Source organism: Thermobia domestica, chromosome 10 (assembly GCF_964235325.1).
Source record: "Thermobia domestica chromosome 10, izTheDome1.hap1.1, whole genome shotgun sequence".
NCBI lineage: Eukaryota > Metazoa > Arthropoda > Insecta > Zygentoma > Lepismatidae > Thermobia > Thermobia domestica.
This window is the reverse complement of record NC_137463.1, coordinates 74,848,270-74,865,038: the sequence shown is the minus strand read 5'-3', so window position 1 is coordinate 74,865,038 and position 16,769 is coordinate 74,848,270. Positions and strand designations below refer to the sequence as shown.

Here is a 16,769-nt window from a genome sequence, read left to right as displayed (position 1 = left end):
GAAGTATGTTTGAGACGGTAATCCTGTTGTAGTACAAAGTTACTGTCCCTAATCCGCATGCTTGATAGAAGTCCATGCCTCAATTAAACGTTGTGAAATATGCTTTGTTTATTATTCAATTAATTCGAACTAAATCATTAACATGGTAGTCTGTAAAGTGACGCTACCCTCTCCGTGCCTTGCTGTAGGTATTACACGGTCGGGATGAACTCACTCTTCAGGACGAGGCGTACAAACTTCTAGCATTGGAATTTAGATTCGTCGGTTCATTGTACACTCTTCCCTTGCTCATCGTTTCAGTTTTTAGTTCATTTTATTTGGCCAATGAGTATATTTTTGTAATGTTTCCTGCTTGAAGCAGTGTTGGACTGGACAGGGTGGTGAGGCGGAGATCTCCGCCTGCGCCCACCCTCTTATGGCGCCCCTTTGTCACAATAAAACAGGCTTAATTGTATTGAACTCAAGACAATTTTAGTTAAAATTTCCATTATTGTCTTTATAATAAATGTCATATAACAGAGCTAGTTCGAAAAGTTTTGCACAGTGGTCTCTAATTTTTTTATTTGTTGCAGGAGGAGAATGATTTTTTTTGTGAACATACTTGGAACATTTAGCTATAAGCTCTTATATAAAAGTATTTTCTTTTATTTACAGGTGAGCCATAATGGACCGTGAAGTAGATGTCAGGTTGCGACAACGGTCGGTGATGGAGTTCCTCTTCAACACCGGCAATGACTCTGCCACATCGATTCACAGAAAGTTGCTCCCTGTTTATGGGGAGGACACATTGTATCGCAGCAGTATCCAGCGGTAGTTGCAAAGGTTTAAAGAAGGTGATCTCTCTCTACTGGACAATCCACGATGTGGTAGACCATCGACGGTAGTGAATGATGTGAATAAGGAGACCATTAATCAAATCATCCAAAATGACAGATGTGTGACGACACGACAGCTTGCTGAAATGACTGATTTGTCGTTGGGTAGTGTGGTATCAGTGGTACAGTCACTAGGGTACAGAAAAATCTGTGCGTGTTGGTGCCTAGATTATTGACAAGAGAAATGAAAAAGATGAGGAAGTATGAGTGCGAGGGTCTCATGACGACCTTTACTGAAGAGTGGAAACAGTGTTTTGACGGCGTCATTACCCAGGATGAAACATGGTTGTTTTTGTCCGAACCTGAGAGCAAAACACGTCTGAAGGCCCACCTACGCGGTAAAACATTTGATAGTAAGAAAGACCTTATTTCCTGTGTCAAGCGATGGTGTAAAAGTCAATCCCCAGAATTTTACCAAAGTGCATTTCCATCATGGAAAGAACGTTGGACCAGATGCGTCACAGCTGATGGAGGTTACATTTGAGTGTATAGCTAAATGTTCCAAATATGTTCAAAAAAAATAAATAAATAAAATAAAATAAATAAATAAATAAAAAATAAAATAATAATAATAATTCTCCTCTGCAACAAATAAAAAAATAGAGACCACTGTGCCAAACTTTTTGAACACTCTTTGTATCACAAGTAGCCTTGTGGCTGCTGTGTGGCTCATTCTCTCGTTGCGTTATTTGACTCTTGTAATGTTATAGTGTCGAGACTCAACGTAAGCTGCGTCTGCATGTTCTCAGGTAGAAAAGTAGATGTTAATTAAGGCAAGAATATTGTGTGCTATTGTTTATAGTGTTATTTATTAATGTAATTTGACTTTAGTAGTCATAGATAGATATTTAGGTAAAATTGGAAATACTTTTTGATAAAATTTTCTTCAATTTTAATATCCAAATTATACGTAAATTACGTTTAACGTATCTAAAAGACATCTTCACATTCCGTCTGGCTGAATTTTCAATAGTTATGAAATTATAAGTTTATTTTGGTTAAAAGTTAACAGTCGCTCTTTAGATCGTCTGAATTGTAAGAACAAAAACGTTATATACATTTAACGTTTAAAGTTTTCCTAGAGCGACAGGATATTTAGATTTTATATTGAAGGCTCAATAGCCCAATATTTATTTATATTCTAATTTAAAATATTATATTCAGTGCACATGTGGTGCAAACAGAACAGAGCAGGCAGAACTAGAAGTTTACGAGACAAATGGTTAATTTTTGAAACTCTAATGACAGAAGCGCTTTACACAGAGCTATTTAGGGCTTAAAACACTAACTTCGAATTATCCACTGTCACCAAAGATGGATTACTTAACGGCGTGGGAAATGGTCCAAACACTAGCAACAAGTTTGAAGTTACTCAGAGAGAAATTTTCTCACCTCTATAGAAACGTTAAAATGTTTTCGGAAAATTATAATAGAGGATGGGATAAAAATGAACTTCATCTCAGGTTGGATGCTGATTTTGCAACGAAAAGGATTAGACGTAAAAACCGCTTTTTGATGAAAACTGCTCTGATGAAGACTCGTCTCTGCAAGAAGGCCAGTGGAAGAAGTTCCAAGTAGATTTTGTGATACCGCTCTTACAAGTGTCGAGAAGAGGTTTATCCCAAGTGAACATTTAATGAAAGATTCTGCCTGTTTGGACCCAAAGAGATTTGAAAAAATAAAGAACATTGGATTAACAGTGGAGCCCTGAAAACATTAGCAGAAAATACACGCCTTGCTACGCCCTACCCCGCCATACGCCGTAAAGAAACCCTGTCACGCGAACTCAAACAATTTGCAATTCATTACAAAGATTACTTGAAGAATCTGGAGAATACTTTTGCAAGTGACTTCGATGTGGTTCAGTGCCCAGCAGATTCTGGAAATGAAGACGAGTGGTGTGAAAACAAAGCCAGGTTGTATACACTGTGTTAACATTCTTGTATGAGCTGACTTTAAATGAAAGCACTTATAGCAATTTGTATTGTGTGTACAAATATGATGTGGCTCTTCCAACTATGTAACCCGGTAACTTGGAATGCTGTTTTTCTAAGTTAAAGATCATTAAATCAAAACTGAGATCACTTTTAGGGCAAAGTCGACTGGAAAATTTAATGCTCCGTAATATTGAATACGTCCAGAATTTTCCTGTAGATTACGATGTTATTGGAAGCGAAATAGCAGAAAGCTCGAGGGGTCTTAAACGATTACTCATGCTGTGAAATTTAATATAGTCATACAATTGTACTTAATGGTATTTTTTCTTGTTTGTAATGGAATAGGTAGACTACTGCTAATTTGTCTATCCTACATTTACATTTTTGTTAACTGTAATTATAATATTAATTTGTGCTGTGCAATATTTACGGTATTTCGTCTTAGCCATTTTGTGTGTAACTGTGTATGCTTAATGCTGGGGACAAATTAAAAAGTCATTTTAAAAGTCAAAATGTTTACATAAATTTGTGCATGAGGGTCCCCTCTAAGTTTCCATCTCCGCCTAGCTCTGACAGCTCCAGTCCGACACTGGCTCGAAGGAATGGTTTCTTTGCCGTAATCCCACCCTAAAGGCCATAGATCTGAAGGCGTTGGGTCACCGTCCTCTTTGATAACTAACTAAGTCTATGGCCTATGGAACCCGGAGGTTAATGCCGCATTCACAAAAGCTCTCCACTGACTTCTGTCCTTAGCTAACAGGATCCAATTTCTACTTTGTATTCCTATTCCTGCGAGATTCATCTTAATATTCTTCTCCCACTGCTCCTAGATCTTCCTAATGGTCGTTTTCTGACTGGTCTTCCAGTTAAGACTTTGAAAGCATTCCTACTTTCTTCCATTCTGGCTGCATGACCTGCTCACTTGAGCCTCATAGATTTGATGACCCTAACAATGTTTGGTAAACCGTATAAATTATGTAGTTCCTCGTTACGAAGTTTCCGCCATTCCCCATTCCTGTTCCTCTTGGGTCCGAATATTCGTCTCAGGATCTTGTTCTCAAACACTTTCAGTTTACTTTCTTCCCTCAGAGTAAACACCCATGTTTCGCAACCATAAAGAACAACAGACATGATTATCGTTGCCTATTTGATACCGAGTGGAAATGGTTCTGCCGTAGTTCTACTGTTCTTTCGGAGCGGTAAACGTTTATTTCGTTTGCTTGTTTTTCAGTGAATTTATCCTTTGGCTCAAGATGTGAAATTCATTATATAAAATAGTAAATACAAATGTAACATGTTTCGTCCTTTTCTAAAATTACATTTTCTTGAGAAACGTGGTGGGGTAATTTCTGTAATATTGAAATTTCCTTTTATTTATTCAGAAAATACCGGATGTAATAATTTGCTTAAGTTGGAGAAGGGAATTGTAATGGCAATGGCAAGACGATACTACTACTACTACTAGTAGTAGTAGTAGTAGTAGTAGTAGTAGTAATAATAATAATAATAATAATAATAATAATAATAATAATAATAATAATAATAATAATAATCTATTATAACGCTCATACTTATATTGTAGAACTTCGTATTAGTATCAACAATAAGGGTAGTACGAAAGCTGCTTAACAGCCAGAACATACAGTACAGAAGAAACAGTCTTGGCTAAATCCGACCTCAACAATCAGACGGAATTTGTAATAAACAGATTTGATTCTTTTTTTTTTTTTTTTTTTTTTAAGTTTAGCATCCCGTTCAGCAGTGAGGATTTATGAGACCTGGTGCTACAGCTTAGTGTAAGATCCAAACCAAATTAGCTTTCGCCGGGGAGGTAGAATAAATAATAATGTTTATAACAGTAAGAAGAAAAATCATTAAATGTAGCTCTTAAATGTTATATTTATTAGATGTTACGTGCAGCAAAATTAATTGATGTTTGTAGAAGTTCAACATTTCTTTCCAGTGTCGAGGCTCTTATAGCTGTTGTTTTTGAACGATAAGTGCGTTTCCGTGTAACATTTACACCACTTTGTGGCTGTCTTTCGATAATCTGATGCACTGCTCTGCCCGATCACTGAACGATTTTCCCCAGAGAACGACTCTATTCTCTCAAAATAACCACTTCAAACGTCCTTCGACTCTTAATTAATAGTTTCTCTTCCGCATTTTGTAGTATTTGTATGTTCTTTACTATTCGACTGATTCACGCGAATGAAAACGATAAGATCGCATGTCACAGATTTGCATCTAATTTTGTCCATATTACGACATGATTGAATAGTACATACACAACTATTTGTTGAAATAAAGAGACAACTGCTGACCAGGATTCATACACACACGACACCATTAGGTGTCGTTGAAAGGATGCATCATCAAACAAAGTTGTCTGTTCATTAATTATCTGTTTATTGCCAACCAGCATCTCAATAAAGAGCATGGGAATAATTCCATTAAAATCCTCCTGCAATAGGGAAACCATGTTAGACATGGAGTTGGTAAACGCGGGTGTTGGTGTTGGAAAGGTATGGGTCTCCTGACCACAGCAGTGATGTCATAAATCGGGCTCTGGCCCCGAGGCTCCAAAAATGAAGTTCCAAAGTTTTGGGTATGGGTTCCTTCTATTTGCCTATTAAATATGGAATTGTTGTATAAGGGTGGTGGCGTTGAAAAGGTCGGGGTCGTTTGAGCGCAGCGTCAGAAATGTACATAACATGTTTCGGGCCCTTTCCTCAAAGCCCCAGAAATAAGGTCCCAAAATTTTGGGTTCGGGTCAATTCTATTTCTTTTTTAAGCATGTAGTTGTTAGATGTGGGTGGTAGCGTTGGAAAGGTCTTCTGAACACAGCAGTGTTGTCAGAAATCGGGCCCTGATCCCGAGCCGAGGCCCCAGAAATGAGATGCCGAAATTTTGTACATGGATCCCTTCGATTTGCCTATTAAATGTGGACTTGTTGTACAAGGGTTGGAAATGTTCGGAAGGAAAGGTTCGGGTCGTCTAAGCACATCTGTAACGTCATGTATATTTTGAAGCTTCCTTGTAGAAATATGGTTTGCAAATTCGTCTTTGGCATGGGATACCAGGAATCGATTCACGATAGGAGTACGTGTGATTTAGATTCTACGTTAAATAGTTGATGTTGAAAATGAATGGTCGAATGAATTACTCAATTACTTTAGAAACGATTCAGATCAAATGCATACTTGAATTTTAATGCAGCATGAAAGTATTATAACATACAAGTTCTGTTTTACAAATTAATAAATAATACTACGGCTATAATAATACGAGCAATGAAGATAGATAATTTTTTACCACTACTTTTGTATCCGTTTCCAATTATACTGTTAGTAAGTATGTGTGCTGTTGGGTAGGAAACCGAATGATTTTTACAGAATCAATTAAGAAATTCAAATTAAAGAAATAAGTTGAGTAATCGTAATGTTGAAAACATTGGCCGTTTCCACTTCCTGAATACCCCGAATTCTTTGTGTTAAGTAAAGTATGTAAAGTTGGATAATTTTGTGTAAAAGATGTATACTAGACATATGATTATACAATGGCAAATTTTCCCCGTAATACATAGGTTGGATAAAAGTAGTGGCAACACTGTTCTCACGTCAGAGGGCTGTGTTTCAGCACTACCAGCGAAGCTGGAACCACCATAACATGTTTCGGAAAGTTGAACAGTGTGCGTGGATCGAGATCGAAGTGCCCAACAATGTTTTCAGGGGCTTCGTGACGACCTTTTGAAGGAACCGCTTCGCGGAAAGCACTATAACAAAAGAGAAGCGTTTGTCCTTGCCAAATGATGGTCCCTGCGATGCGCTGACGGTGTATGATGACTTACAAACGCGAGGAAGGTGATAGAGTAGGAGCTGATTATATTGAAGGAATGTAAAGGTTTCCTTCTGTATGTACAGCAAGGACGAGTTACAATACCATTATTTTTATCCAGTCCTTGTATTTGTACTTAATATTTAAAATTTAAAGAATGCCTTCAACAGAAGTCCCAAAGCCGAGGAATGATTTTGTGTGGAAGAGTGATTCAAATCTGGCTTCACCACAATTATTGATGTGACTTTCCTCTGTAGAATTGTATAGCCGCCACTGAATTTTACAGGTTTTAAAATTAGATTTCTGCAAATAATAAAGCACTATTTAGATAGCAAATCGATTAATTTGGGAATACAACAACAAATGAGTTCCTAAATATATGAGTTTTTGACATTTTTCCTTCTTTCCAGAGCATATTGACACCAAACGGAGAGCCTATGCGTAAGAAAGAAAACGCCGGCGAGGTGACCTTCACAGTACAGTATCTGACTCATGAGGATAGTTCCCCGAGCAAGCTAGTCGTTGGAATAAAGGTAGGATTTTAATTTGCTTAACACTATTTATCGCCTTCGTTCGTTTTACTGTCTATTGTTCCATTGGCAATCATGCAAACCAAACAAAAGCGAACACGATAAAACCTTCAATGTGACTGAAAGAAAAAAGAAAAAGAACAAAATCTTATTCATTGAACAGCTTGTATGGTTCACGTGGATGTGAGATTATTATAAGCGCTTGGAAACATGCATCTTCAACACTATTACATAAACATTCCTAATGATGTTTATGATATAGATTAATTTTATGATAGTAAACTTTACCATTAAAAAAATCAGGAGAATTTATTTTAGGAGTTTCCAAAAAAAAAAAAGAAAAAGTAAATTAGTCTTCTATGTTTAGAAGCTTTTCATAGACTCCTTATTTATGCATGTACAGATCCTTCTTTACGTACAGTAGTACAGATCCATATAATGAATGATATGAGCTGATTTTACACTACAACCTAGTGCCGTTAAAAATTCAAATAATTTCGTATTTGAATTATAGAGGGTATTCCAAATCAACAAAAGCTTTTGAGTAATGAATGCACTCATGAAAACACGAGAAGCGTTACAGATAGGGTGACCAGACGTAGGCCCTACTGATTTTTGCAGTAAAGAGCTATCCTATGTGTTGCGATGATGCATAGAAAATCGAGAAATGTCCTTCTCTTTTTAAAATGTCCTTCGTTAATTTATTTGCAATATTTCAATATGTCATTCTTTATCTACAGCATTTTGAATTAGAGATTCTTCTTCTGAAAGATAGATCATAATGTTTTTCAACACTTCAAAAGATTATTTTCAAGTTTCATTAAGATTTTATGCTTCAACATATTTAAGTTTTGTTTTTCATTAAAGTGACTTCTTTATATTACTCCACAGGACTGGCGCAAACTCCGGGGGAATGAGGGGAACATGTCCCCTCAATCTTGGAACTGAGGGGCACTGTCCCCCCAATAATCCGATTTGAAATGCGCTTTTTTGGGGGGGAGATATGTAATGATTTGTGTCCAATTGCCACAAAGGAAAGTGAGACGAAATTGACCCTCCCCCAGAATAATCTGTCCCCTCAAATCTGCACATCTCCCAATATTGAAGACAACTCTGCTCCATTGATCCTCCACAGTATTGTTTTTCAGCTTCATAAATATTTTGAATATCGCTCAGAAAAAAAGGAAATATCACAAAAAAAAAAGAAAGAAAAAAAAGGGAAACGGCCTTACCCGTCTCCCCCAACGTTGAAGATAGATTTGCGCCACTGCTCCATAGTATTGTTTTAAATTGTTTCATCAATCTTGTATTTGTTATTCATGAAAGTATTCGGAGTTGTGTTGAATTGCTTCAATACTTTCGTTGAGTATTTTTTTTAAACAAAAATGAATGATTAACCTGAGGTTAACGTTAAATGAAATAAGGACATGCATATTACCGACGCAGTAAACTATCATATACTATTATATCTGTTTTCTACTTTTCGTCAGAATCTGGTCACTCTAGTTACATATCAACGTGGATGAACAAATGGATCATTTAGGAGTTATAGCCCGCCGCAAATTGGACGAAACGATATGAAAAATGTCTAACTTGTGAACATAATGTCTGGTGAAAGAACACAGTGATTGTTTTAACCCTAGATGGTCCATTAATGTACCATTGGATATGCAATGTGTGCTAGTTTTCTGTTCCTGAGCTATCCGTTTTCGTTTCGGAAGACTTCATATATAAGTAGTCAATCCTATCAATCCATTGCTGGATGAGCCTTCTCTTCTCCACAATCATTTATCTTGATACTTCTCTTCCACATTACTTCGTAGTGCTTCGTAATGGATCAAACCAGGCACCCGAGGTAAGGGCTATATCACTGAGCTTTTTCAAACTGGGGATACCATTAATGAGTGATAACACAGTCATTTATCGCCTTCTACAGGGTGTCCAATATACAATGCAACCCGGAGTTTGGGATAGTAGAACTTTTGAATCTGAAACGATACACAAATAATGGTTATACCAAAATGAAGCTTTGTTCATGCATATATTTTTAAACTAGGAAGCAACGATTGAAGTACACTAGGAACCACACAGTGTTGCCAGATGTAACTGAAGGTGTAAGTTTTTTTCTTTTTTTGGCAAAAAATGTAAATTGACTCATAACTCATACGTAGCCTATAGGTGTTCTGTCGTTAATTTTAAGTTTGTTTAGTTAGATTAGCTTGGAGACTATGGAGCAGAAAAAAGAATTTTTATTTCCACCCATAACTAATCGCATGAGGCCTCCGTAAGGGGGAACTAAAGAAATCGAAGTTTTCATAAATTAACACTCTGAATTGGCAACATTGCTGATGTTTCAGTGCACCAAAAGGTATGTTAAGGATCCGTCTAGAGAGTATGCCATTCCTGAAAACAATGAAAAAAACTTTTAAATTATTTAAAATTCTGAATATAACAATGTAACGCAAAAATGCAGACAGTCATTATAATTGTTATGTCCATTATCGTTACCTAAATCGCAATTTTGCGTTGTGTTAACGCGAACGGTTACGAGATATGCCCGGTTATCCTATACAATATTTTTCCTCATCAATTTGCATCACGAAATAAGTATAGTAATTTTGATATTTGATTTTAAATTCATTAGTGTATTGATTTTTACCTTACAAAAAGAGTTCTATAGTCAATTTACTTTCTAACAAAAATAAAAGTTGATAATTTTCTTCGTAGCATTTCATTTTTCCGCTAGATATTATTCACAATACTCACCAGAGTAATAGAAAGTAACACATATTCCAATCTATTACCGCCTGGGGGTGTCATTTCGTAACGGTTCGTGCAAAATCAACGGATTCAACTCAATGCAAATAACGCAATAAATAATTATAACTACAATAACAACAATCGCAAAGTAAAATACAAATTTTGCATTGAGTTGACGCAAAGCGCTACGAAATGATGCCCCAAAATTCTCAGATAGCCTCAAAATGGCTGTTATGTCATTGTTCTTAACTTCGATTTACTCACTCCGCCTACGGAAACCGTAGCTCGCTACCACACTGTTACGGAGGACCCTGCGTGGGCGAGCAAGCAGTTGTACGTTTCTTTCTGCTGGCTATACAGTGGTTTACAAGGGGTTTGCCACATCATCAGTCTCTGAGAAAGCGAGAGAGATTGTGTTCTAAGCGTTAACGGTTGTCTTAGAACTTATTCATGTTTGCGAAAAATATAGAGAAACACGTACTATGAAAAGAAGTACTGTAAATGTATTATTTTAAATTCATTTATACGTGTTATATTAACTTTCTTTATTAATGTTGCAGGGTTACAGCTGGTAGCCTCGGTTGTCCATAAAATACGCCACTGGCTTAGACACAAATAAGTGGTTAGTGACGCCTTGAATGATAGGCGAGATTCAAGTGAGAATCTAGAATTTTTTGTTAGTTGATGCTCAAATAAAGATTGATGCTCAAATAGGGGAATGTTTAGTGGCAACCGATAATGAGGGTTGCAGCTCATATAAGGACTAAAATTTTCTTTCCAAAGTCTATTTAGTTACTCTCTCAGTGAGGAGAGAAATCATTTTCTTTACACTTCTAACTATGAAAAAGACCTTAATTTGACTCATTTTTATAAGATAAACTATACAGAAAAATTTCCATTCATATGATTGCCATTTTTATGTTCCTCAAATAAATGCTTCGTTTCGTCGTTCTTCTTATACTCTGAGCTATGAACACTAGTCCAGTAGTTCGTTGTTTTTGTAAATAAATTTTTTTACCTGATGTCTGCCTTTTAATTAAACTTCTCCATGGTAAAAAAAAAAAAAAAAAAAACATTTGAGAGATAAATATGTTTGATCGTGATAGTAATCACTGTGTAATAGAAGGAAGTTCAATGACAACTTAAACCCTAGACAATAGCGAACTAAACAAATGAATAATTAAAGATATTATCAATAATATAATTTTAATTTTTATCTCTTACTTTCTTTTTCTATTACATCTCTACTCATTAATCACAGAATTTTCGATCGTTTTGAAATTATTTCCAAACAATTCGAAGGGTCGGTAATCTGTTGTATTTCTTAGATAATAATATAACACTAATGGTTGAAAGAAAGAAAGAAAGAAAGAGCACAGTTGTGGAACAAAGATAGTATTTTTAGAATTACCAAACATACATATTTACAAGTGTAGTGTTTAAAAAAAAAAAAAAAACTAAGTAATAGTACTTTAGAAGTTTGCAAGTTTGTGTCAATTCGGACCTATTGGGACACATTCTGTGAGCGAGTTGTAATTCAAACAATAAATTTGAAAAACGGATTTTTTCTAATAATGAATGGAATGAATAGTTATTTTTCAAATGATTATTTGAATAATGATAAGATAATTGTTTTCGGAATAATAAGCTTTGCAACGATAACATTTATGTATATTTAGTTTTAGGGCAACAAGGATAGTAGTCCGGAACTTTATGATAACAAATGTTGAGGCCAGACTTGTTTAAACTTGCTTTCTATATGCTGTTAAAGTTATAATAAGTGAGGAAGCCACAGTTGATGGAAGTGTATTTTTAATTTCTGCGAAATGAATGATAAGTATTAAGAAAGTACAAAGTTTAAAAGGAACAAAAATATTTTAATTTATGGAAATAATTGTTGTATAAGTTTTGGTGGTTATTAAAGTAAGTTTAATCAAACTGGTACCGCAATATTTAATTGTGTGTTGCATATAGAATTAAGTTATTTCAATAATTCTAACAGCACTACTACTGCTACGAAATGTTTAAATGAAAGAAAAAATACATTTAGCAAAGATTACTACCATAATTTTTAAAGCTATGAAAGCGGGAAAAGGTACTGTAAATGGCCGTTCGGATTTGAAAGAGGAAGTTCAAAATTCGTTACATTTGTTCGTTTAACTCTTCCTATCAATGGCAACATTCATACATAAGGAAACTAAAGAAAGGGGAAACATTAGGTCAATTCCCAGGACATTTAAATTTCACTGACAGTTTTTTTTTTAATGAAGCATGTGGAAAGTATAATCATGTTCAGCTTGGATAATTCGCATACCATTAGCTTCATACGAGTTTTAATATCCATGTACAGTATTTCTTCTTTAACAAATTAGTGCATACCAGCTATTACTTTTTAACATTTCATAAACTTTATCAATATATTGATATTTCTCAACAAACTTACATTGTTATAATATTAACCTTCACATGTGTAGATGCACATATAAACAGAAATAAAATTTATATTGAAACAAAATATAAAATGTTAATTTCCTGATTAGTATATCAAATATTATTTTCTCAGTTCATTATTTTCCAGCCAGTTTGAAGTTTAAAATAGTATTTAATAAAGCATACACATACTATATGTATGTTTGTTTGTTCGTTGAGGTTATGTAAGATGTAGACCTATAGTTTAAAGTGGGATCCAAACCATAGTAATGTCTTATCTTCGTTCGCATCCAATCAAAATTGTGGAATGTAAAATTATATACTAATCAGTAAATGAAATCTTCTAGTTTTACGTCCCCCGAATATGACGCTAGGTTAAACGTGACGGTGATGATGAGAAAAGAATTGAATGGTGGAATGAATAAAGTAGGGAGAAACAGGAGAACCCCGAGAAAACCCACACACATGGTATTTGTCCACCACAAGGTTCACTTGGCGCAAGGTGGCCTGGGATCAAACCAGAGACCATATGCACCAGAAGTGAACGCTCTATCACTGAGCCATCACTGAACCTATACACTAATCATTTATGAAAATACAATATATACTTCGTCAAGAATACGTTTTTTTTTTACAATGTGTTAGCACAGAAAATTGTCGTAAGAATGTAGTCCCTATTTACAGAAATGCTTTTTTAAAATATAGTATGTGCTAGTGTACAAATAATTAATGCATTTTATTTAAAAACTATATGTATATTTTAGTTTTATATAGTCTTAGAAGTATATTATAAATAAAGAAATTTTGGATAACAAACATGGGATAATTACTAATAACTTATTTTAAAAAATAAGGTAAATATCCAAAAATCATAAGTATTGTGGGATCCTCCTTTTTTTTCTTTTTAAGTTTTCAAGATTCAGTCACGACATTTCTTTTCCTTGTACGTTTTTCACGTAATATGTCAGTGAAGGAAAAGATGCCACAGCTATTTTAGGAAAGTACCAAGAAACAATCTCAAGTATAACTGACTTATGTAAACCATAAAAACTACATATTAGATAACACCAAGTCAATGTTGGAGTCACGAAGGGTCAGTGGTAGAGCTCTCGTATCTGTTACGAGGGGTTCCTGATTCGATCATAGGCTAAGTGTGTTTGTAGTAGAGAACATCGTGTCTATGGCTTTTCTCCTACATTCTCATTCCACCAATGCTTTCATGATAATTCATTTTCATTAATTATTTGTCTCCTTTAGCCTACAGGACATAAACGTTGGACATAAAAAACTAATTCAAACCTAAAAGTTTGTATCGAGGTACGAGTATACCATGGTTACTACACCACGTTTGAATGTAAACTATTATTCTTCCCAGATATTAACGTAAAACAAAGCTACCAGAAAGAATACGACACTCACGAGATATTTGTATGTGGTTAGCCTCTTGGGCTGAAATTCAAGTGTTTTCTTTATTGAATTTAACCAAAATGAAGTTTCAGCTATTTTATAGTGATTTTAGATACGAACTAGTTAATTCATACCTTCCGCTAGGAACCAATATTTTGATATATAATGTTAAGACGTGCATGTTAATGCAAGCCTCTATGTGTATATAACAAACGATAATGTTAAAGCTCAAAATAAGTAATGTATAGTGAAAGCCTTCTGAAGAATTAACTGTGATCTCGATTTCTGCTAGAACGAAATTAAAGTTCCCAAGAACTATGGATGAAACCGTCTTTGAGCCGACCAACTCTCCTCTCAATATGACTATTTACTTACAAACATGTATTTCGTTAGGTAAAATACCTGTAATGTTAACAAACACTATCAAAATTACGTTAATGGTTTGAGCTGATGGAACAGATGAGTGAATTCTGGTAAACCGTAATAAAAATATATGCTTGCTGTCGGATGGTGACAAGATATATTCTCCCGTGTAATTAAGATGGCTTGACCCGTTATGCTTCTACGTGATATTTCAAGATAACTACATAACTACCAAGTACCAACCTTGCTTAGGACAGGAATGTTTCCTTGTGGGGAAAATGAAGTACTTCAGCGAAAAAAAAAAAAAAATGAAATCCTAGAAATTCTCGTAAACTGAGTTACAGAGCCTTATATAAATTCAGTAGAACCAAATTAAGAGGTAATACTTTTCTCAAAGAATGATTTTACTTAATTCATTCTATAGATTGTTCTAGTTGTGACAAGTCTGTGTAGTATTCTGAGCATCAATTGGTCCGAAATTACAAATTCGTCTCACTATTGGGGCAAAGGCCAAATTTATGTCATGTTCTGTAGGAATGTAGTTCAATTCCATGCATCTCTCATTTGAGGTTTACTAAATAATTAAAATGTGTTTAAGAAGACCACCCATTTAGAAGACGGATTTTAGTTTTAAATTTTGGGAAGTCGTCTTAAAAGATATTTTACTGAAGAATAAGTGGAACTATTGACTATAACTGTGGCTGTAGTTCTGGTGATAAACACACGAAATTTAAAGCAGCTACACATTGCTGCTTATGTTTCCATTGTTTAAGAAAAATATTTTTAAAAAAGTTCAAGAAATTGCGACACACACAATATACTTATGGTATGATAAAGCGGAACATTATACTGAATGACTTCAATTCAGAAAGGATTGTTGCTTAAGCAGGTTTATACTCAATACTATTGATCAATTGTTCTTGCTGTTTTGTGAGAATAGTCTCTGCTATTGAAGTAAAGCACTACTGCATGCTTTACGTGCTTTTCTTTAATTTACAATGGTTTCAACCTTGCCCACAAACCTTGGAACCTTAATTTAACTTATTTTCCGTGTAATGCAATGATGACATTTTGCACAACGATATGAGTCGAGTAACAATTCACAATGCACAAATATCTCTTATTTGGTTTCAAGTACGATATGAACCTTTCCCTATGCAACCAGGTTTACTCTTGAGTCATCATCATCATCATCAGAGATATTCTGCCATTATTGGCAGATCACTTACCACAGCTGAGAAGCTTCCATGCTCCACGGTTTTCCGCTAACCTCTTGGTTTCCACGTACGATTTTTCTGTTCTTATATCGTCTCTTAATTGTAGTCTCCTTTGCCCCCTCCCTGTCTTTCCTGCTACCATACCAATTGCACATTCTTCATAATACAGTTCATTCTTAGTCAATGTCCCGACCAGTTTCTCTTTCTCTTCTTAATATCTCAAATTGTTGCTTTCTCTCCCACCATTTCCAACAGCTTCTCATTCGTTTTCCGTTCTACCCAGCTAATTTGCTTCATTCTTCTCCACACCCACATTTCGAAAGCTTCCAGTCGTTTTTCATCATTCGTGCTTAATGTCCATGTTTCTGACCCATACAGTACAATATTCCACTCAAAGTATTTTATGAGTCTTTTTCCCAACTCTTTATTCAAGGTCCCACAAAATAGTCTTTTCTTCCTCCTAAAGGCTTCTTTCGCCATTCTTATCTTTGCTTATATTTCACGTTCGCACTTCATACCATTTACTCTTGATTGGAAATGCGAAAAAGCCGGATTTTTTGGATGGAGGTTATTTCCCATTAAAAAAAAACAGTTCTTTCGAGAAAAAGGGAAAATATTCAGTTTTTCTTTTACATTTTATGACTTTCTGTTCAAGTACCACTTTAGTTTATTGTTCACTAAGAAAGTGAGTATTTCCTGCCCTGTGTTCAGTCCGAGGCTGACTCTCTTTATTTGTTTTCGGGTTGGCATTGAAGTTGTTGCCAGTAAGTGTAAGTTATGCATTTCCCACATTCTAATTGTTGTTTTGGTTGCCTAACAATCTTATCAAGTACATGGAAGTTACACATCTTGATCGTATATATTTTACTGGTTCCTAAATTCAATCTGGCGTGAAGCAAAAAGGAAGTACCATAAATGAAGAAACAGATACTAAACCATTTTTGTTTCGGAATAAAATATTGCTGACATCTCGTTTCCAGGTTCGGGAAACATTTTATCCTGAGCTTCAGAGGGTTCAGTTTACAAAATTAAAACTATAAACAGCTATTTTGGATATGATGTTAGTTTAACGTCATTATTCACAGAATGCCTTTATTCTTTACTATTATATCGTGTCAAAATTCTTAAATGTTATCTCGCCTGCATTTTAGTGGCCTCAATAAGTCTTATATACAGGGCGTCTTGAGAGGAAGTGTCAATACTTTGGTAGATGGTAGTGTGGGTGATTTAAGTAAGAAAGTCAATATGAACATGGGTGGGATTTTGAACGATAATTGAGATATGAACAGAAATAAAAATGAAGTAGAAAAAACAACAGTAACATGTAAAATATTGAAATGTAAGAGTACTTGTGTACACAAATACCAGAAGCGACATTCTGATACATTAATTTATGATAGCAGTAATTAGTAC

At 35.0% G+C, this 16,769-nt stretch overlaps 1 protein-coding gene across 1 annotated transcript in view; it reads left to right on the top strand.

The window, feature by feature from the left end:
• Positions 1–16,769, top strand: part of LOC145662497 (synaptotagmin-5-like) — a 107,415-nt gene that overhangs the window by 71,328 nt on the left and 19,318 nt on the right. Inside the window, exon 5 of the mRNA XM_081728132.1 lies at positions 7,060–7,182. Within this exon, the coding sequence (XP_081584258.1) occupies positions 7,060–7,182 (123 nt within the window). The remainder of the gene's footprint in view (positions 1–7,059; positions 7,183–16,769) is intronic.